The sequence below is a fragment of the Bos indicus genome, chromosome 18 (genome assembly GCF_029378745.1).
Source record: "Bos indicus isolate NIAB-ARS_2022 breed Sahiwal x Tharparkar chromosome 18, NIAB-ARS_B.indTharparkar_mat_pri_1.0, whole genome shotgun sequence".
Lineage (NCBI taxonomy): Eukaryota > Metazoa > Chordata > Mammalia > Artiodactyla > Bovidae > Bos > Bos indicus.
In genome coordinates this window covers 16,223,358-16,247,225 of record NC_091777.1, presented here as the reverse complement: position 1 = coordinate 16,247,225, position 23,868 = coordinate 16,223,358, and the positions used below count along the sequence as shown (strand labels likewise).

At 35.6% G+C, this 23,868-nt stretch overlaps 2 protein-coding genes across 7 annotated transcripts in view; one reads left to right on the top strand and one right to left on the bottom strand.

The window, feature by feature from the left end:
• The window catches only part of LOC109572527 (PDZ and LIM domain protein 1-like), a 174,905-nt gene that overhangs the window by 5,822 nt on the left and 145,215 nt on the right, over positions 1–23,868 (bottom strand). For 3 of the 5 annotated variants that reach the window (XR_011561742.1, XR_011561744.1, XR_011561745.1), the window contains one exon: positions 6,440–8,021. The exons of 1 other annotated variant lie outside the window; for it this stretch is intronic. The gene's annotated coding sequence lies outside the window, so the exon portion shown is untranslated. Of the gene's footprint in view, positions 1–6,439; positions 8,022–23,868 lie in introns of those variants that run through there. One more of the 5 variants, XR_011561741.1, reaches the window with a different exon arrangement.
• The window catches only part of ITFG1 (integrin alpha FG-GAP repeat containing 1), a 295,883-nt gene that overhangs the window by 234,980 nt on the left and 37,035 nt on the right, over positions 1–23,868 (top strand). For both annotated transcript variants that reach the window (XM_070771930.1, XM_019979391.2), the window contains exons 13-14: positions 2,893–2,936; positions 10,356–10,434. In XM_070771930.1, the coding sequence (XP_070628031.1) occupies positions 2,893–2,936; positions 10,356–10,434 (123 nt within the window). The remainder of the gene's footprint in view (positions 1–2,892; positions 2,937–10,355; positions 10,435–23,868) is intronic.

The window sequence follows — 23,868 nt, the reverse complement described above, 5'->3', positions numbered from 1 at the left end:
TTTTAAGTGTTCAATAGTGTTAAGTATATTTATATTGTTGTGAACCAGATTCCAGAACTTTTTCATCTTGTAAATTTGAAACTCTGCACCCATTTAACAGCTGTCCCCTCTCCCTCCCCCTAAACCCTGGCAACCACCATTCTACTTTTTTTCTCTGAATTTGACACTTAGATACCTCATGTAAGTGGTATCATACAGTATTTGTCTTTTGATGACTGGCTTGCTTAGCATAATGTCCTCAAAGTTCATCCATGTTATAACATGTGACAGGATTTCTTCCCTTTTTAAAGTGAATAATATTCCTTCTGAGTGTATACCAAGCTTTGTTTGTTCATTCATCTGCCGCTCTTGTTATTGTTCAGTCTCTCAGTCAGGTCTGACTCTTTGCAACCCCATGGACTGCAGCATGTCAGGCTTCCCTATCCTTCATTACCTCCCAGAGTGTGCTCAGATTCACTTATCTGCTAATGGACATTCATTTGGGTCGTTTCCACCTCATGGATATTGTGAATTGTGTACATTTCATTGTGATTTTGCTATACATTTCCCTGATCACTAATGATGCTGAGCCTCTTTTCATGAGCTTTCTGTATCTCTATATCATCTTTGGAGAAATTCCTATTCAGATCCTTCGCCCATTTTTTAACTGGGTTGGCTTCTTATTACCGAAGCACATGTGTGAAGTCACTCAGTCATGTCCGACTCTTTGTAACCCCGTGGACTGTAGCCCGCCAGGCTCCTCTCTCCATGGGATTCTCCGGGCAAGAATACAGGAGTGGATTGCCATTTCCTTCTCCAGGGGATCTTTCCAACCCAGGGATTGAACCCAGGTCTCCTGCATTGCAGGCAGATGCTTTATCCTCTGAGCCACCAGGGAAGCCAACTGAAGCATAAGAGTTCTTTATTAGTACTGTCTTTGCCCAGTGTAATTTTCATGTTATGAATCAAAGTCTAACTTTATTTTCCTCCAGGTAGCCAACTATCCAGTACCATTTATTGAATAATCCATCTTTTACCTTTTCTAACAAGCATTTATTGAGCAAATACATTTGGCTAGGCCCTAAAAACATGATAAAAATTATGCAGAACTTTCATTCTGGTACAAAGACAGACTTGTGAGTAAATAGTGTACTGTTTAGCAAGATGTTTTAATGAAGGCTTAGGGAAATCATTTTAGGACAAGTGAAAAATAAGTACTAATGTCTGCCTAGAGTTGAACCCATGGCTGATTCATGTCGATGTATGGCAAAAACCACTACAGTATTGTAAAGTAATTAGCCTCCAATTAAAATACATAAGTTAATTTTTAAAAAGGAGAGGGAGAATTAAGGTCATAGAGTGAGAATAAGAGAGTGAGAACTAGGCACTGTGCTGGGGTAAGGAACTTAAACATTAAAAACTGATTTGGAGGTATAAAATATTTTTTTCACTGGTTCCTCAGGTCATATTTAATATAAACGCTCTGTAGTAAATAAACAGGTGATTTCCTTTGTGATGAAATATGTCATTCATTGTTTAATGCCTTTGCATTTTATATACCCTTCCCAAGTATAAGACTTCTGTTAGAATGATTATCATTTCACATTTGTGGAATATGAATAAACATATAGAACCATTTTCCTATGGATATATTTAAACTAGCCAGTAATCACAATTATTATTCATACAGTTCATTACTGAGCTGTATTATCAGTTATTTTCCTTTAATTTATAACATATAGAATATTTACTAGCACATAAAGTGTGCCCTCTTATAAAGAAATTCGTTTGCATGAGGTGCTAGTAATATAGTCATGTTTCAAAGCTTATATTAGTTATAGAAAGAATATTCAGATATCCTTTGTGGTGGTTGTTCAGTCACTCAGCTGTGTCCAACTCTTTTGTGTCCCCATGGAAATAAGCAAGTTGACAATATATACAGCCTTGACATGCTCCTTTCCCAATTTTGAACCAGTCCGTTGTTTCATGTCTGTTTCTAACTGTTGCTTCTTGACCTGAGTACAGGTTTCTCAGGAGGCAGGTAAGGTGGTCTGCTATTCCCATCTCTTGAAGAATTTTCCAGTTTGTTGTGATCCACACAGTCAAAGGCTTTAGTGTAGTCAGTGAAGCAGATGTTGTTCTGCAATTCCTGTGCTCTTTCTATGATCCAGTGGATGTTGGCAATTTGATCTCTGGTTCCTATGCCTTTTCTGAATCTAGTTTGTCTTGTACATCTGTAAGTTCTCAGTTCACATGCTGTTGAAGCTGGTCTTGAAGGATTTTGAGCATTACCATGCTAGCATGTGAAATTAGCACAATTGTGTGGTAGTTTGAACATTCTTTGGCATTGCCCTTCTTTGGGATTGGAATAAAAACTGACCTTCTCCAGTCCTGTGGCCACTGCTGAGTCTTCCAAATTTGCTGGCATATATAGTTACGTTTTCCATAAAGGTTATCAAGGGTGCCTAAATTCTTTGACCCAGAAAATTTGAATAGATAAATGGTAACAATCTGGTTTGAGATATGAAATATTAAATGTTCTATTTGGTTTTTTTCAATATAAGTTTTAATTGGTTTGTACTTCTCTGTCAGATTCTAAGTCATCCTTGGAATGTAGCTAGCCAGCTGGGAAACAGGGCCAACAGGTATCTTATATATCCATGATTAACTATATCACCTATATATTTCAAAAATGGCATCAGCTTAACAGCTTAATAAAGGCTTTTGAAATAACTGGCATAAAGTGAACACAGAAATTTAACTTACTCATATCTAAAGAAACTGGGTTGATTTTTACTTGTGATCATGAATCAACAGGGCATATTAATAGATTTTAGGGGGAAATTAGAGCTCACTTTAAATATAAGCTTACATTATAACAGTAATAACAGGCTTTTTTAAATTTTTCCACAGTTCTTAGTGGTCTCTGTTCTAATGACTGTCCTCGTAAGATAACAGTAAGTAACCTTAATTCTTAGTTGTAAATATTTCTGTTAAAGTTCTCTGCATGATAGATACACACAAAATAGTTGTTATAGGCTAAATCAAATTGATGTTACTTTTAAAAGTGATTAAAATGTCCTTCATTGCTCAAGTAAAGTTTCCTAGGAATAAAGTTCCTTTCCTAAAAACTTTCTCACCTCAAGGTTTATTTCTTTAATGAGTCTTCTCTGATACACTTGGAAAAATGACCACAGCTCCCATCATTTCTGGGCATCCTGCTGCCGTTTCACATGTGTAATACTTGGTCACACTTTATCTGTTCATATTTAATGCATTTCCCCAGACTGTAATCCCTTGAGGTCAAGAACCGTGCCATCTTTGAATACCTCATTCATAGCACAGGGTCAAGCATATAGTAGATAAGTAATGAATTTTTGGTATAATCTTAATATTGACTTGCTGTCTAGTGGAATGTTTCCATGAAATAACAAAATGTGAAAATAATAAGAAACTGTCAATTCACTTAAATTGTAATGAGAATACTAAATTTTATTTAAAAGCATGAGTGCATTCACAGGTGTGTGTATGTGTGTGTGTGTTGGTATATTCTTGTTTGAGTCCTTGTAGTAACCTTTGTTACATAAGGAATTACCCTGAATTTAAAGATGAGAAAACTTGAGGCTCAGAGAAATAAACTGTCCAAAGTCATAGAGCCATTAAATAGTGTAACTAAAACACAGAACTAGGTATTCTGATTATAGCCTCATATTTTTAACACACCTTTAAAGCACTGCTTCATCATCAACGTCCTGTGTATGGTTGGGAAACGTCCTATATTTAACACATTTGGAATCCCTGACCCAGAGATTTGCATGCAAAGATTTAATCTAGACTCTTCTTGAGAGCAAGACCTCTGGAGAAGTGAAGACTGTCAGAAGAAGTTGGTCTGTGAGTTGTGAAGCAAAGATGGCCCAGATTGAAACAAAAGGGCCATGCCTTTGTATTCTGCATCAATCAGACATTGCATGCAGGCAGTCCCCAGGAAGGGGTTATAATTTGTACAGGCCAGCTCCCTTTGGCTGAGAACAATTTTTAGGTTAAGAACTCAGCTGTGAGCTATCCTCAACCAATACTTGGAGCAGCTCAGGGAATACTGTCTCACTCCTAAAGGGGACGTTTGTCACCACAGCCACTATGAGTACCACATGAGTACCTGGTCAGACATATCTGCTTTCATATCACAAATGTGGACATATCGAAGGGGAGGTCTGAGGAGGAGAGATGCAGAGGGTACACGGGAATTCTTGGTACTTTGCACTTAATTTTGCTGTGAATCTGAAACTGCTAATAAAAATAATGTCTGTTTTTTTTTTAATTAAGTTCAAGTCTGACTAACTGGAGGCCAAAGATTAACTTGGCTGTTCAAGAATTGTCTACCCAGTTTGTGAAACATTCAGACCCTTTGTTCCTCTTTTCTCTGATAGTCCCATCATGTGGCTCTTTCATTACCCTAGTCAAGCAAAGTTTTAGCAGAAAAATTGGTAGAAAAGGCCGTTCGCTTAAGGCAGGTTATATTTCTGAGATCACTAGTGCTCCCATTCTCCATATCTTAAATTTAGGAGAACAGAGTCATTGAGAAAGTCACGTAAGTAAAGTGCAGTATGCAAAGCGGCTCTTACAGTGGTCATCTTAGCAGTCCAGCACCTTTGGGCTTTTCTGCAGGTGATACACCTGCCTCCCACTCACTCATTGATTACTTTATTTGAAGTTCAGATCCTATTGAACTGCCCTTCACATCTATCATTTTCCTTCCCCACTTATCAGTGATCACAATTTTGTGGCAAACTAAAAGAAACAAATATACACTATTCTACCCCAGTTTTCCATATATCAAACGTATGCCCACTTGTGAAATTATTTATTTCATGATAAAGTGGGCCTTCTTGATATTGCTTTGATATCAGATCCACTTGATCATAGTAGAAAATGTTATGATAGATATGACCCAGTATGAGACTAAGAGGAAAAGGTGCATACCATATGGTATTCTTACCACTTGAGTTAAATCATGAATTGAATAAATACTGTTCTGCTGCCTATATATTCCCAGCTGCTACAGGCAACCTGTCTGATACATGGAGAGAGGAAAGAATATTTAAGTCAGCAATTAGTCTCACCCAAATTTCTTTATTTCCAGATTCCTTCATTTTCATTCAACTTTAGCTACTCACTCCCATGTCTAACCTTGTGCTTTGTTTGCTTTGTGTTCAGTCGCTCAATCGACTGATGTCCAACTCTTTGCAACTCTGTGCGCTGTGGCCCACCTGGCTCCTCTGTCCATGGGATTTTCCCAGCAAGAATACTGGAGTGGGTTGCCATCTCCTCCTCTAGGGGATCTTCCCAACCCAAGATCAAACCCGTGGCTACCTGCTTCTCCTGACTTGCAGGTGGATTCTTTACCACTATAATGATAAACCTTATCTACCAGAAATGTTTTACTTTTGAAATCTCAGTGCCACCATGTTTAACTCCCATAAAGCACTATGCTTTTACTCTACCTGCCTGGCAAAGTTACACCCCTGGGTTAATCCAACTGTCTGTTTTGTTCACTCCCAGCTCTAGGCTATTAGGCATTTCTAAAGAAAAATAAACAGCCCTGAATGTTGTCACCACCACTGACTCATTGTCGTGAACCTCAAATGAGTATTTCTAATTGTATCATAGTGTTACATGGATTTCTGGACACCTTTTCTTAGGGTACTTTCAGGATTTTCTCTTTGTCTTTGATTTTCTACTGATTTGAGTGTGATAATGTATAGATATAGGTTTTTAGGTATTTTTCCTGTTTGGTATTTTCTAAAAACTTCCTGGATCTGTGGTTTGGTTTCTGTCACTAATTTTGGAAAATTCTTATATTATTTCCTCAAATATTTCTTGTTCTTTTTTCCCGTTTCCTTTTGGTAGTCCCACAATACATATGTTATACCTTTGATAACTGTCCCACAGTTCTTAGATAGTCTGTTCCAAATTTTCATTAGTTTTTCTCTTTGCAATTCAGTTTTGGAAGTTTCTATTGATATATCTTCAGGCTTGCTGATCCTTTCCTCATCTGTATCCAGTCTACTGATGAGCTCATCAAACGCATTTTTCATTTCTATTGCAGTATTTTTTGTTTGTTTGTTTGTTTCTTCCAAACTTTAAAGTCTTTATTTTTTATTTATTTATTTTTTTACGTGGTTTGGATCTATTTTTTTTAATTTTATTTTATTTTTAAACTTTACATAACTGTATTAGTTTTGCCAAATATCAAAATGAATCCGCCACAGGTATACATGTGTTCCCCATCCTGAACCCTCCTCCCTCCTCCCTCCCCATACCATCCCTCTGGGTCGTCCCAGTGCACTAGCCCCAAGCATCCAGTATCCTGCATCGAACCTGGACTGGCAACTCGTTTCTTACATGATATTATACATGTTTCAATGCCATTCTCCCAAATCTTCCCACCCTGTCCCTCTCCCACAGAGTCCATAAGGCTGCAGTATTTTTTATTTCTACCATTTCCTTTAGATTCTTTCTTGGCATTTCCATCTCTCTGCCTATATTAACAATCTTTTATTGCATATTGTCTACTTTTTTCCATTAGAGGTGTTATCATATTAATCAGTTATTTTAATTTCTGGTCTGATAAATCCAGCATTCCTGCCATATCTGAGTCTGGTTCTGATGCTTGCTTTGTCTACTCACACTTTGTTCTCTGCCTTTTAGCATGCTTTGAAATTTTTGTTGAGAGCCAGACATGAGGTATTGGGTGAAAGGAACTGTGGTAGATCAGCCTTCGTGATGAGGATTTATGTTTATCTGCTAGGAGCTAAGACTGTGTTACTGTTTGCAGTAGCTATGCTGTCAAGAGACAGAAGTTCCCTCTAGCATCTTTGTTTTTGTCTCTATTGTCTTTGTGTCACCCTACAGACTTCTCTTAAAGGGATCAGAGGTCTTCAGATCTTTTAACTGTAATCTCATTATCCGCAACCCAATTGATGTGGTGGTGAAGTATAAAACTATGGTAGGAAAAGCATCCTATAATCCTCTGATTAAATCTCAGACTTTAGTGAACCTGTGTCCCTAAGCTGTGACTTGCACAAGTGCTTCTCAGCTTGCCCTCCTCTACAGGTTAAATAGGAACTCTCAAACTAGTTCACACTGATTCTCCAGCAATGTTTCAATCACAGTTTAAGTGTTCCTCCCAGTACTGGCTCTAATTTCACTCTTCTGCTTCTGGGCTTCTGCTCCCAATAAGCTGTGATTCCTAAAACATGTTAAATGCTATGATATAAGGGGTAAGAGGGCTTTCCCAGTGACTCAGTGGTAAAGAATCCTCCTGCCAGTGCAGGAGATGCAGGTTCAGTCCCTGGGTCAGGAAGATCCCCTGGAGGAGGAAATGGCAACCAACTCCAGTATTCATGCCAGGAAAATCCCATGGACAGAGGAGCCTGGTGGGCTGCAGTCCATGGGATGGCAAAGAGTCAGACACAACTGAGCAGCTGAACATGCATGCCTCCCAAAGGGTAAGAAACCAAACACATAGGCTCAGGTATCAGTCATATCATATCCAATGGTAATGCAGAGTAAAGATTGAATTACTCATATGTACATAGCACAGAGCAGCAGTTCTCAAAACTTCTTAATCTGAAGACTCCAAATAGTTGTTCTTATGTGAGTTTTGTTTATCAGTTTTCTATTTGAAATTAAAACTGGAACAATTTTAAATATTTCTATTAAATCATTTTAAAACAATAAAACCATTACATGTTAACCTCTGTTTTATTAAATAATAATTTCCTGAAATTCAACAGTGGCAGTTACTTAAGTTAGTTGTAATGTGGAATTTGAAGCTATATCAGTGAATTTTTCCAACTCTGTCACATAACTTACTGGTTATTTAGAAGTCTGTTGTTTAATTTCCACTCATTTATTAATTTCTCATGTTTCTTTCTGTGGTTGTTTTTGTTTTGTTTTGTTTGGCCACACTGAGTCTTCATTGCAGTGCAAAAGCTCCTCATTGTTGTGCGTGGGCTCTGTTACTGATTTCAAGTTCAATTCTGTTGTGGTGAGAGAACAAACTGTAAAAATTTCAGTACTTTTACATTGATTGGAACTTGTTTTATGGTCTAGTATATGTTTCCCCTTAGAGAATGTTCCTTGTATGTTTGAGAAGAGTATGTGTTCTGCTAAAGTTGAGGAGTGTTCTAATCTACAAAATCTATTCTAGTGTTGGCCAAGTCTTTGCTTCATTGGTCTATCCATTAATGACACTAGTGAATTATTAGTAATTCTAAGAGTATCCCCTATTGTTATCTATTTCAACCATCAATACCTCATATATTTGAGAACTCAATTAGGCACATTTATATTTATAATTTTGTCTTCTTGATGCATTGACTCTTTAGTCATTATAAACTCCCATTTTATGTCTCTAATAACATTTTTATGTTAAAGTCTGTTTTGTCTGATACTAATATGGCTACTCCAGCTCTTATTTGGTTACTGTTTCCATGGTACATCTTTTCCATGCTTTTACTTTCAAACTATTTGTTGTAAAAACATTTGTTTTTAAAGTGTGTCTTTTATAGACAGCATATACTTGGAAGATGTTGTTCTATCCTGCTCATCTCTGCCTTTTGATAGCAGTGTTTAATCTATTTACATTTACTATAATTACTAGTAAGGTAGGTTTATGTCTGCCATTTTGCTATTTTGTTCCTTAGTGTTGCTGCTGATTACCCACACTTGTTACCAATGGGGTTTTTGGACTCCAGGGGTCCTTGTGCCACACTTTGAGAACTGTTATATGGAGGAATCATGTCTGGATTTCTGGATTCTTGTTTTTCAATGTCAGAGTGACTGGTGCATGGTGGGAAGTTAATTTCAGCTCTAGGCCTCATAACAGATACTTGTTTATATGATTTTTTTAAATTGACTGTAGGAAAAAAGAAAAAACTTATAAAATCTGTAAAATAAGATATTATAGATAGGAGTATGAAATTTCCAAATGTGAATTAGAAAAAAATATTCAGGAATTTAATTGGGAAGGTTCACAAAATACAGTACTTATAGCCTAAGATACCAGTCTTCCAGTACAGAAACTAGACCATGGGTAATAAAATGAATCTGAGGTTACAACACTGTGATGAATATAGTCTCACGAGTATTATCTCCAAGCCTCACTGCAATGAGACAGGTTTAAAATATTAAAGGGTACCATAAATATCACATTTCTCTGACCACTGTATCACAAGAACAAGAATGTTTCCAAATGCTTGTAATCTGTATTTTGATCTAAGATTATAGAGCAAACTTTGGAAAGTTTTATTTAGATTATGTGTGAACTTACTATATGTTAATCAATAAAAGTGAATGGCTTTTCATATATTAAACTTGATGTATATTTGAAAAAAAAATAAAATAAAATAAAATATTAAAGGGCATTCACCATTCCAAAGAAACAAACCCATAAGAGATGAAATATTTTGCATTAAGTATATATCACATTAGTGATGTTTGTTACTAAGCATGTGAAGTAATTTACAGCTAGTAGAAGTGATAAATGTTTGTATTTATGCATTGGGTGACATATATAAGAATGCCATGTTTATCATGGCAAAAAAAATGGAAATGAGTGTTGATCAACAAAAGAATGAAAAATATTTATGCTATAATCATGCAGTAGAATACAACCTTGAACTATAGTACATGCTTAATCATGGATGAGTCTCACATTAATGTATTTTTTAAACAGTCACAGAAGGATACATAAAGTATGGTTCCATTTACATAGAAATTTAAAAGAGGCATAACCAAATATATTTTAACATTTATATATATGATAAAACTCACATCTTCCTTAACTGGAAAAGAATGTATTCTCTAAGTCTAGTGCAGGATATAAAATGTTTTAGAACAACTCATCAGTATTTTTTATTCTATTAGGATTACAATGGATGGATTTTATTTATATTTACTGGGAAAATATAAACTATTCCAGTTCATTCCTGAAGGGAAAAGCAATGCTATAGTCAACAGAAATGTCATAATAAAACGACTTAAGGTGGGACCAAAAGTAGTAAAGAAAATTCTTCCTAAAATATTCATCTTTATGTAATAAGGAAGAGACATTATTAGATTTTAGAACTATCCAATAAAATCAATGAACTATGTAAATAAAATTATCAAATCATTTAAAGTTAAGCATTTTCTACTAATACAAGGTTTTTAATAACCATAACACTGGTTATGTATTTATGAACATGTTCTCTAACTGCTATCTAATATGTAAGAATTTTATATAGAAGTATTTACTTTTTGTAATAGATTTGCCTGAAACTTCCGATGATGCACTTACTTTCCAAGGCTTAACTGTTTCTTTTTTATTGTAGCCCTTTGGAGTAAATCAACCTGGACCTTACATCATGTATACAACTGTAGATGCAAATGGCTATCTCAAAAATGGTTCAGGTAAGACTAGATATGCATAACAGTACATTTAATCAGTATATTGGGTTGGCCAAAAATTTTGTAACATCTTCCAGAAAAACCCAAACAAACTTTTTGGCCAACCACATATTAACAAAGTAAACTGAATGGCAAAAATTTCATTGTGTTTTCACACTCTTTATAAAATCTTCACTTTTTATATTATACTTTGTCTTTCTGTATACTTACATCAGTAGATTACAAAAAGTCCTCATGACAAATATATTAAAACTAAATTCTTTATATATGCCTATTGTATGGAGCCAAATCATTGTCCTTATTTTTCAGTTGAAGTAACAGAGATTAGGAATGATTACTTGAGACATCTTGATCAAAGTGGTGAATTTGTTAACAGAGCTCATCTTAAAAGAAGTAAAAATTAGGAATTCAATCTACTATATTAATCCTAGTTTTTTTATATGTCGAATAGAAACTGGAATATTATACAAATTTATATAATATGTAAATTGTTTTGATATGTGACTATAAAGAAAAATCTTGTTTTACATTTGAATAAAGGGAAATGCAATCAAAGCAAATGGGAAATAATACAAAGCAAAGGATGTCTGATCTTAACAGATGGCTTAGCTGACTGAGATAAGGTCCAAACATTTCAATTCTCTAAGAAGGAAAAGGAATCCTAACATACACGTATGCTTCTTTGAGACTGCTAAAGTCCTAACCGTGAAGAAGTACATGTAAACAGAGTTATTGTTACTCCTCCATTTTTAAATGAACTAAATTAAAAAGAACTCAGTATATGGCAATTTTCATTTTATATAATTTTATTAAATATGCCAGAGTGTACTTCATTTTAAGCTAATTGTACACATTTAACACTGTCATCATGCTACTTCATCAGCACAGAAACATTCCATAAAACAAGAACTGAAAAAGTCAAGGAGAAACTGACAAACTCAATCACAGTCTACCCTTGGACAGCACGGGAGGTCAGGCGCGCCGACCCTGTGCGGCTGGAAACCCTGCCTGTGATCTATAGTTGGGCCCAATTCCTCCATATCCTTCAGTTCAGCCAAGTGTGCATTCTGTAATACTGTAGTATTTACTATTGAGAAAAATCTGCATATGAGCAGACCTGAGCAGTTCAAACTTGTGTTATTCAAGAGTCAATTGTATAGTCAAATATGTTGACACACCACTGTCAGTCAGAGAAGCAATCTGGATATAGATGATTTGAATAAATTACTTATTTACACTTTAAAACATACGTATATTAAACTATACAATAGATTCCAGGACAAACTGGTTTTATTTTTTATCAGCAAACTCTTTTAGACTTCTTTTTTAAAAAGTATTCATTTTACTTTTGCCTGCACTGGGCCGTGGTGTGGCACACCATGGTGCACTTGCTCCAGAGAGCATGGGCTCTGTGATGGTATCACAGCTGCCCCACAGCATGTGTGGTCCTGGTTCCATGATCAGGGACTGAACCCATGTCCCCTGCACCAGAAGGCAGATTCTCAACCACTGCACCACCAGGGAAGTCCCTCTTTTAGACTTTCAAGATGCTGATAATTTCAGTTCTAGATTAAATGTTTCAGAATGCAGAAAAAGATGAAGTTATTCATTCATGTTATGAAGCTAATATAACTTCATAAAGCTGATATAATTTTATAGCTAGTTTACAAAGCCACTCCTGTATGGATCACAGCCTTGTCATGGCAAAGGGGCTGCCGTAACTCAATGAAACTATTACCCATGCTGTGCAGGGACACCCAAGATGGATGGGTCACAGTGAAGAGTTCCGACAAAACATGCTTCACTGGAGGAGGAAATGGCAATCCACTCCAGTAGTCTTGCCACTCCAATCCGGAGACTACTGGAGTGGATCAAAAAGCAAAAAGATACGACACCGGAAGATGAGGCCCCCAGGTCAGAAGGTGTACGGTATGCTTCTTGGAAAGAGCATAGGGCAGTTACTAATAGTTCCAGAAAGAATGAAACGACTGGGCCAAAGCAGAAAGAATGTCAGTTGTGGATGTGAAAATGATGGTGGTGAAAATACAGTCCAATGCTGTAAAAACAATACTGCATAGGAACCTGGAACATTAGGTTCATTAAACAAGGTAAATGGGATGTGGTCACGCAGGAGATGGCAAGAGGGAACATCAACATCTTAAAATCAGTGAACTAAAATGGATGAAAATGGACGAATTTAATTCAGGGGACCATTGTATCTACTACTGTGGGCAAGAATCCCTTAGAAGAAATGGAGTAGGCCTCAAAGTCAACAAAAGAGTCCTAAACACAGTACTTGGGTGCAGTCTCAAAAACAACAGAATGATCTCGGTTCATTTCCAAGGCAAACCATTCAGCATCACAGTCAGCATTACAAGTCTGTGCCCCAACCATTAATGCCGAAGAAACTGAAGTTGACCAGTTCTCTGAAGACCTACATAAGTTTCTAGATCTAACAATAAATGTCCTTTGGTGTCCTTTTCATCATGGAATGCAAAAGTAGTAAGTCAAGAGATACGCAGAATAACAAGCAAGTTTGGCCATGGAGCACAAAATGAAGCAGGGCAAAGAATAATAGAGTTTTGTCAAGAGAACATGCTGATCATAGCAAATATACATTTCCTATAAGCCAAAAGATGACTCCACACATGGATATCACCAGGTGGGCAATACAAAAATCAGACTGATTATGTTATTTGCAGCTGAAGATGGAGAAGCTTTATATAAAGTCAGCAAAATCAAGACCTGGAGATGATTGGGGCTCAGATCGTGAGCTCTTTATTGCAAAATTCGGCATTAAATTGAAAGCAGGGAAGAGCACTAAGCCATTCAGGTATGACCTAAATAAATTCCCTTTCGTTTATGTAGTGGAGGTGATGAATAGATTCAGGGGATTAGATCTGGCAGACAGAGTGCCTAAAGAACTATGTATGGAGCTATGTAACATTATACAGGAGGCACTGACCAAAGCCATCCCAAAGAAAAAGAAATGCAAGAAGGCAAAGTGGTTGTTTGAGGAGGCTTTACCAATAGCTCTAGAAAGAAGAGAAACCAAAAGCAAGGGAGAAGGAAGATATACCCAACTGACTGCAGAGTTCTAGAGAATAGCAAGGAGAAATAAACAGGCCTCCTTAAATGAACAATGCAAAGAAATAGAGGAAAACAATAGAATGGGGAAGACTAGAGATCTCTTCAAGAAACTTGGAGATACCAAGGGAACAGTTCATGCAAAGATGGGCACAATAAAGGACAGAAACAGCAAGGACCTAACAGAAGCAGAAGAGCACTGAAGGCTGAGCACTGAAGAAGTAATGCTTCCCATTTGTGGTGTTGGAGAAGACTCTTAAGAGTTCTTGAAATGCAAGGAGATCAAACCAGTCAATCATAAAGGAAATCAACCCTGAATATTCATTGGAAGGACTGATGCTGAAGCTGAAACTCCAATACTCTGGCCACCTGATGTGAAGAACTCATTGGAAAAGACCGTGATGCTGGGAAAGATTGAAGGCAAAAGGAGAAGGGGGCAGCAGAGGAAGAGGTGGTTAGATAGCAACAACTCAGTGGGCATGAATTTGAACAAACTCCAGGAGACAGTGGAGGGGAGAGGAGCCTGGCGTTCTGTAGACCATGGGGTCACAAGGACTCAGACACGACTTAGAGACTGAGCAACAACAACAATACAAACTCAGCATATCTAAAACCCAAAATTTAGCCCACTTGCAAGCTATCAATCAAAAATGCTATCAAAAATACTATTCATTTAATTACATTTTGAAAGAATTTCTTAAGACCATCAATCAGGTGATTATCACAGGAATGCACTGATGGTTTAAAATGGGGGAAATTTCTTTATTTTCATAATGGTAGATCAGTTTTTTAAAGACCTGTCTTTTTTTTTTCATACAATAATATATTATTTAAATATGTTCATGTCCATATAGCTAGTTATGGATTAAAATTAGGATTTTTTTAAATTTTTTAAATTGAGGTATAGTTATAAGTCAACTATACTTAGTGTTATATTAATTTCAGGAGTACAATATAGTTATGCAGTGTTTTTATACATTATATTTCATTTAAAGTTGTTCTAAAATATTGGTTATATTTCCTGTGCTGAACATTATATCCGTGTATCTTATTTGTTTTATACCTAGTTGTTCTTAACTCTTAATTCCCATCCCCTCTATTGCCCGTCACCTCACTGCTCTTCCCTCTGGTGGTGATAGTGGTTTAGTTGCTAAGTTGTGTCCGACTCTTGTGACCCCATGCACTGTAGCCCACTAGGCTCCTCTGTCCATGGGATTCTCCACGCAAGAATACTGGAGTGGGTTGCCTTTGCTTCTCCATGTCCCTCTGGTAACCACTAGTTTGTACTCTGTATCTATACATCTGTTTCTCTTTTGTTGTATTCGTTTGTTCTATTTTTTAGACTCTATATAAGTAAAAACACAGTATTTGTCTTTCTATGACATTTCTTTTTTTTTTTATTTTCCTTGTTTATGTCTTTTATTTTATTTTTTTTAATGAAGATTTTTTTTTTGATTTTTATTTTATTTTTAAACTTTACATATTTGTAAAGCATAATACCCTCAAAGTCCATCCTTGTTGTTGCAAATGGCAAAATTTCATTCTATTTAGTTCTAGTTTCCTGTGAAATTGTTTTACGTATGGATACAGTAACTGGATAATTTGCTCCTTTTTTCCCAACTGTAAAGATAACTAAAGATATATTTGATATATTTTAGTGTGCTTAAATGAATAATACTTCACAGGAAAAAATCTAGAAAGATACTCATCAAATTGTTAACATTTATCTTGGGAGAGCAAGATTTCAAGAGATTCACGTCCTATTTGTTAGATTTTCATAACTATTTACTACTTTTAGTGCTTTTTTTTTTAAGGTAAATTTTATGCAAATTTAAACCTACCAAAATACTCTTAAAATTAGATACAGAAAAAAAATTTTTAATAGGGATTGTTGTTCACAATATATATTTATTGAACTTCTGTTACAAGCCAGGCATTGATACCTAGTAATATATCTAATTAGATGTTAAAAACCCATTCAGTGATATTTACTACTCCTTGCTGTTTTTTTAAGCGAATGGAACAGTATTTCCCTAATGTGATTGCCCAAAACAAAAATGGAACTTCGGGTTTATTCTCACTCCATTAAATATTTACTTCTTCCCTACACTGGGAAGGAATCTATAAGCATAAAAACAAAGGAGAAAATATCTATAGAAAAACAAATACAACTGAATGAATAAGTCAAATAAATGCATACATTTTCATGGCCAAAAATAAAAGGCTGTAGCCAACTGGGAAAATCTAAATGTCCAAAAATAGAGAAATAATAAATTATGACATTTTATTATAGTTTCCAGCCTATGAAATATTTTAGAATAATTTTTGATGAAATGAACAGATGTTTAGGGTCTAACACTTGGGAAGGAGGCATATCTGTGTGCATAATCTAAATTGTATGAGTGTAGATGTTTTTAGTATACCCATGTGTAGGGAAAATATAAAAATAAAATGACATATAGAAATGTTACTAGGATTATCTTTTGGTTGTGGGATTTTCTTTATATAGTTTTTGCATTTTAGTTTAGTACACTGATCATATGTTGCTATGAGAAATATATTTAATTTGAGAAATATGTTAATAAATAATCATAAATATTTTAACCATATGCTATATTTCATGCATAAATATACATTCTAAACAGGGAAGTAGCAGTTAATTAAGGAAGTACTATTGTGAAAACCTATGCCAAATTTTAAAGGATGAAATTTCTACTTTAAATGTTAATTAAGCATGTTGATGGGCTTCTCTGATGGCTCAGATGGTAAAGAATCTGCCTGCAGTGAGAGAGACCTGGGTTTGATCCCTGGGTTGGGAAGAACACCTGAAGAAGGGAATGGTAACCCTCTCCAGTATTCTGGCCTGGAGAATTCCACAGACAGAGGAACCCGGCAGGCTACAGTCCATGGGGTCACAGAGTCAGACATGACTGAGCAACTTTCACTTTCACTTTTCAGGCATGTTGGAATCTAAAGAAATTGGTTAAGCCATACCTTCCAACCCATCCTGCCCCACTTGTAGAGTACTTTCTACTCTAGGAAGAGAACGACCACATAAATAGCCCTGGTTTTCTTAAAGAGCAGCTAAGGTCACTACTCACTAGTGGGTCATGAAATGATTTTAATGACTTTTGATAAGGACTTTATATTTAATAGAATAAAAGGTAAAAAATATCAAAAGTATCCCACATTAGTGTTGTTTCATGAAAGTTTTAGTATGTGTTTGTGTTCATAAGTGGTGATGACATGAAACTTAGTTTTTATTGTGGACTGCGGTCAAAAATGTTTGAAAGCCACTGTCAGAAACAGTAACTTGCCTTAGTGTTATTCAGAAAAGGCCTGGCCTAATTATCCTTTTTGCTTATAGACAGATTTTATCATTATTACCAAGTATTCTGTGGTCCTACTCTACTTCCTGGCAAAGTCAATAGCTAAATGTTATTAGACAATTATATTACAGAGGAGTCGTTAATTTTTTAAATAACTGTTTACTACTTTTATAAATTAGCTAGAAATCTACAATAAGGACCCAAATTTCCTAAATAATATTAAAGAAGAACTTAGTAGATAGGAGCATGTAGGCCAGATTGTGTGCATTAGTGAGTTGTTGGTCATTTCTAAATAATAACATTATTAGACCAACAAGTATTTTTCTACCTCTTAAATTGCTTATTTAGCCCTGCTGTTATAAAATTATTTCCCGTTAACATATCTGAGAAAAGCATTAGTAACCTTTACCTACTATACACCCTTCATCATAAGCCTCAAATATAAGAGCAGTTAAAATATATAGCAGACTGATGTAAAAGAAGCACTGAGAAAAAATGATTTGTTGTAACACATAATAAGCACTTTGTCTTTCTAAAATTTTAACCTTTCAGGTTTCTCCATTTTAACAAATAGCTGTCAATTAATTACATCTTCCAGTGTCCAAAAAAATGTATTATTCTTTATGTCCATTTCTCACCTACATATTTTCTGAAATTATCTCCAGAGTATAGTCATGTTCCATTTATCCACAGGTAATTATCTATAAAAGAATTTTTTAGTCCTAGGTCATTTTATTTTAATCATTCATAATATTTTAAATTGTCATACCCAGAAATTTTAGCTTGAGTAATACTTAATCAGGCATATTTTTGTGTCAAAAACTGTAATTCATAACAAAAGAGAATGGAGTTATTATGCCCTGCTGGGTTATCCATGACACTCTTCTTATCTTAAAGAATGAATTCTTCTTACAAGAAGAATCATTCCCTTTCCTTAATCTTATACCAACTTAAGATCTGATAGGGACTGTCAATTCCACAGAGATTAAGATGAGAGCATGGCTAATAATGATTTTTTTTTCAGTGGAATGAAAGAGAAAAAGGGAGGGAGGGAAATATGAAATAGCTCGTAAACAGTACTGATATATCCTCTTTATTTAATTGTAAGTTGAATTTATAAATTAATTAATTATAAGAAATGCAGAAAGTCTGAGAAACTGCAAGGGAAGTTTACAAATTATTCAGCTGTTGAGCAGTTAAAAATCCCATCTGCACAGTACAAGTGAGTCAAAGTCATATTCTGGGAAACCAAAAGAAAGAAAATAAGAAATTATAGTGTCAATGAAACCAAAAAATTTGGTTCATGAAATTCTATTTATGAACTGAGTTCTAGTATTATAGATACTAGACTGTAATACTAATACTAAAGGGAAAACTACCACATAACAGCTTTGAGAACAGAAAGTGGGGGAAAGAAGATAATTTGTCTATTCTATGCTTTCTGCTAGCAAACGTTTTGTCATCCTACAATGTGTAAATTACTCAGCAAACTCTGTCTACATGTCAGTATATTTGGTAAAGGAATTTAATTAAAATCTCACTGATTACTCAGTAATACTATTCCTTCTCATTCCTAAGTCTTACTTAAGGACTATTGTCATTAGCCATGTTTTCCTCTAACTTCAAGTTATGCACAACAGGAACCATAGAAAGCTCCTAAGAGCTACAGTGAAGATTTAAATTCACAAATATATTATGTATACAATGGCTGTTACATAAGAACCACTCAGTATATCCTGAACAAATGCAAGAATGAAATAAAATTCTGGAGATGAAATAGAATGGCATTTGGTAAAAAGGGGAAAAAAAGAAGGTATTTGGGGGAAAAAAAACTAGATTTTGCATCTCCTTAATTAATTTTTCACCACTCCCTATCTTAAATTCATTAGAAATACAGTATAAGGTAAAGTCAAATAAGTAAATTTAAAGAAAGTACTAATTTAATCACAAATTATATTTTTAACAACTTCCTCATAAGTATTTTCCTTTTTAAACTAGCTCTACCCTAAAACAAATTGTAAATTTTTATCCTCTCATATGTTTTTTCCATTATTGATCTGGACTTTCTAGACCACAAAAAAACAAATGTATGTTACAGACCCATAATGATAATGCGCATACTCAACATAATGCCTCATAGGTCCCCACACTACTCCCACAAAGACCTAAATCATGGATCAATATTTTCTCATCTTCCCATAATCTCTTGACATTGCTCTCTGTAAATTTAGATAGCAATTGCCTGAACAGTTGTGCTCAGTAACATAGAGATTAGTTTCTAGAATGTTGAGATCTCTTAGAAATCTAGTTTCTTGCTTTTATATCCCAAAGTGGCTTCCTACTGCCTAAGAATCAAGGGTTTTCATAATTGAACCCTAAATTACCTACCAGCCTTATCTTTTCCCTTTATGCATCTGGTACATATCCAGCTTGGTTTCCCATTTATCCAGCTTCAGAGACATTCCAAAATAAAGGCCTTTGTTCATGTTTTCAATCTCTAACTCTTCCCCATTCTTATATCTCAGAACTTCAAATGTGACAATATCAGCACCATCCCATTGGCTCTCAAAACTGGAAATAAACTCTCTTTCCACCAAATGTCAATAGAATATTATCTTGTACTTCTCCTTACAACACCTACCACACTCTACCTTGTATCATTCGTTTTGTCTTATCTCCCATGTACTGTAGGTACACTGAGGAGTGTATTTTGTATTTATGTGTGTTGCCCATTCTAGGACATCCAAATAGTTGTTCAATGAATGACTACATAAAGTCAGTACTAAGACTTCCATTTCTTTAAAATAAGATTTAAGGCAGAAAACTTTACCAAAATCGATTTAAGTGACAGTTCTTAACTGATTATAAACAAATTTTTAAAAATCTAACATAAAGTAGTGGGATTAGTTCATAAAAACTGAATTAAGATTACTAGAGCTATGGATGTTTATTATAAAGCCCCTGCCTTGTGCTGGACACTATTCAGACCCACTACATGTCATCTCATTGGACTTCACAGTAGCCTTACTAGGCAGTCCTCATTCTACAGCTGAGACTCTGAGAACTAAAGTAATTTAGCTGTGTCATTCAGCTGTTAACTAGTCAAGCTAGATTACTCAAGACTAACTACAAACCCACACATTCTTAACAGTACTCCAGTATTTTTAAATGTCATCTTGTCCAAAGCTTAGCATATTCTAAAAAAGGAAATCATCCCTAACACTTTGTTTCATTTCTATTTAAACTATGGTAACTATGTAAAGTGAAATGGTGGCTACAATTTAACAAACACAGCTTTGTTTTATGATGCTTCTGTTTCTTTTTTATTGCTATGGGCTTATGATTTTTGTACTTCATGATCTTTTATTTTTCATAATGATTTCAGAAACAGCACTTGGGTAATGGGTACATTCCTTGCTTTCTGGGATGTTGCTGAATTCCTCCCTGCTCAATACCACCTTACCACTACACATAGGCTGAAGAAATAGAGCAAAAATCAGAACCAGACTCAGATAAGTCACAGATTTTGGAATTATCAGATGGGAAGGATACAATAATTATGATTAACATGTAAGGGCTCCAATAGAAAAAGTGGACAACATGTAAAAACAGATGGATAATGTAGGCAGAGAGATGAGAATTCTAAGAAAGAATTGAAAGGAAATGCTAAAAATCAAAATAGTGGTAACAAAATTAAAGAATGCCTTTCTTTGATAGGCTCATCAGTAGAGTAGACATGCACAAGGGAAAAATCAGTGACCTGAAGACATGTCGATAGTAATTCCCCAACCTGAAATGGAAAAACAAACCAAAAAAAGAATAGGGGAGGAAAACTACAACAGAACACCCAATAACAAATTCAAAGTGAAATATATATATATATAGTTGGAATATAAAAGGAGAAGAAAGGACAGAGCATAAAAAATATTTGAAGAAATAATGTCCAAGAATTTTCCAAAATTAATGACTTACACCACAGTCCTAGGAAGCTCAGAGAACATCATACGGGATAAATGTCAAATCTACACCAATGCATATTATAATCAAACTGCAGAAAACCAAAGACAAAGAGAAAATCCTAAGAATAAGCCAGAGGAAAAAAATACCTTACATCTAGCAGAATAAAGGTACAAATTACAGCCAACTTTTTGTCAGAAACCAATGCAAGCAAGAAGGGAATGAAATATTTGAATTGTTGAGAGAAAAAGCTATCAACCTCGAATTCTATGTATAGCAAAATTATCTTTTCAACATGAAGGAAAATAGACTTTATCAGACCAACAAAAACTGAGGGAAGCATCCTCAGTACATTTGCTACCTAAAAATAGTTAAAGAGGTTCTTCAGGGAGGACTATGACAGGTCAGAAACTCGTATCTACATAAGAAAGGAATAAATATACTCCGAGAAGAAATAAATGATGATAAAATAAGCCCTTTTATTTCTTCGTTGATGTAAAAAATAACTTTTAGACTGTTTAATGATAGTAACAGTGCACTGGGTGATGACAGCATATGAAGAAGTGATATGAATGACAGCAGTGTCGGAAGAGATCGGAGAGGGAATTGGGAATACTCTGGTATTTATTTAAATTAGTCCTTTCCATTTATTTAAATGACAATCAGGATATCCTTACCAACAGATTTGCATAATAACCTCTTTCAGAGAAACAATAGTAGGTTATAAAACTTAAATATACTTTATCATTATATTTAAATTTACCACATTTATTTGTTCACCACATATATTTATCACAGCCTCCCTGGTAACTCAAATGGTAAAGAATCTGCCTGCAATGTGGGAGACCTGGGTTTGATCCCTGGGTTGGGAAGATCTCCTGGAGGAGTACATGGCAATCCATTCCAGTATTGTTGTCTGGAGAATTCCATGGACAGAAGAGCCTGGCAGGCTACAGGCCATGGGGTCACAAAGAGTCAGACACAATTGAGCAACTAAGCACAGCACAGCATACTTTTATTGGTGCTTCCTTGGTACCGATTTACCGGTCCAGGGATAAATGCAGGGGACATGAGTTTGCTCCTAGTCAGGGAACTAAGATCCCATGTGCCACAGAGCAACAAGCCCCCGCACCATTACTACTGGAGCCCACGTGCCACAACTAGAGAGTCTGTGCACCATGAAGATCCTGCACGACACAACGAAGATCTCGCATGCCACAACTAAGACCCAATGCAGCCAAATAAATATTTTTGGAAATTGTAATTATAATTATGTATATTGTCTGAGAATGGGGGCTATGCATACAGCAAATTGCACAGTGACAGTGGTTTGCTGTATGAAGATTTTTTATTGTTATTCAAAAAATATTTATTAAACATACAAGTACAGCCTATAACCCTAGATACTTTTAAAAAGTATGAAATACAGTCAGGGGCTTCCCTGGCGGCTCAGTGGTGGAGAGCCCGCCTGCCAGTGCAGAGGACACAGGTTTGGTCCCTGGTCTGGGAACATCCCACATGCAATGGAGCAACTCAACCCGTGCACCACAGCTACTGCACCTGTGCTGTAGAGCCCAGGAGCTGCAATTATGGAGCCGTCCTGCCAAAACCACTAAAGCCTGTGCACCCTGAGCTCCTCAGCAAGAGAAGCCACTACAGTGAGAAGCCCACAACTGGAAAGGAGCTCCCACTCACCACAACTAGAGAAAAGCGTGTGCAGCTACGAAGACCCAGCACAGCCAAAAATAAGTAAAAAGATTCACAGTTCACGTTGAAATATATACGTATAGTCATTATCCTCAAAAAGCCTACAGTTTATTTGGGGAGTAAAATCAAGAAAAAATAAAATGATAAAATACTAATGAAAGATGAAATATTTGTAGAAGACTAATAACTTTCTGGAAGATGACTGACTTCAGTATTCACAGATGTCTTCTATGAGACTTAGGTGTCTAGAGTACAATAATGAGAAAGGACTACAACTCCATATCATTACCTACAAAACTAACTAGAAATCTGATATTCTTCTCCTTGGTTTGCCTGAATAACTTAAGATGATACTTTGCCAAGTGCTGTGAATGTGCAAAAATATTAAGACATGGTTACTTTATATTTCAAATATCAGGAACTTTATATTTTAAGAACTAGACATATGTTTTAAAATATCTTAAATAGGAATTACAAAGCAATAAGCATCGAATTATTGGCAACAATAAGTGTGACAGGAACTCAAAGAAGGAAGAGGCCATTGTAGACTGATTTACAGGTGACATTTTTGTGAGGGAAATCATTTGAAGAATTGATGTATAATATGGATAACACTAGAAAAGTCAAAACGTGAAAAATGTAACTTTATTAGTGAAAGTGAAAGTCGCTCAGTCTTGTTCGACTCTTTATAACCCCATGGACTACATACAGTCCATGGAATTCTCCAGGCCAGAATACTGGAGTGGGTAACTTCCCTTCTCCAGGGGATCTTTCTAACCCAGGGATCGAACCCAGGTCTCCCACATGGCAGGTGGATTCTTTACTAGCTGAGCCACCAGGGAAGCACAAGAATACTGGAGTGGGTAGCCTATCCCTTCTCCAGCGGATCTTCCGGACCCAGGGATCGAACCGGGGTCTCCTGCATTGCAGGCGGATTCTTTATTAGGAGTGACTCAAAAAGGATTTGTCAGTCAGTCAAGAAAATCTTATTCTATTTGTTAAAATCTGTTTTGTACACACAAAAGCTATCATATCTTTGAATATTTCCTTTTTATTTTCATAAGTGCATTGAGGAAAACTCTAGAAGCCTAGATAGATGTTCCCTCTGGTTTTATTTAGTTGCTTCAGTGTTTTTGTGTCACTTGGCAAATGGCCTGGAACTTAGTTCAGTCATTGGTCTTTACACAAAATATTTATTATTTTAAAATTTAATTCAGTGAGCAGTTTACTAACCATTATGATACATTTTACTTAATTGTGTATGTTTATAAAAAGTATCCGAAAAAGGCAATGGCACCCGACTCCAATACTCTTGCCTGGAAAATCCCATGGACAGAGAAGCCTGGTGGGCTGCAGT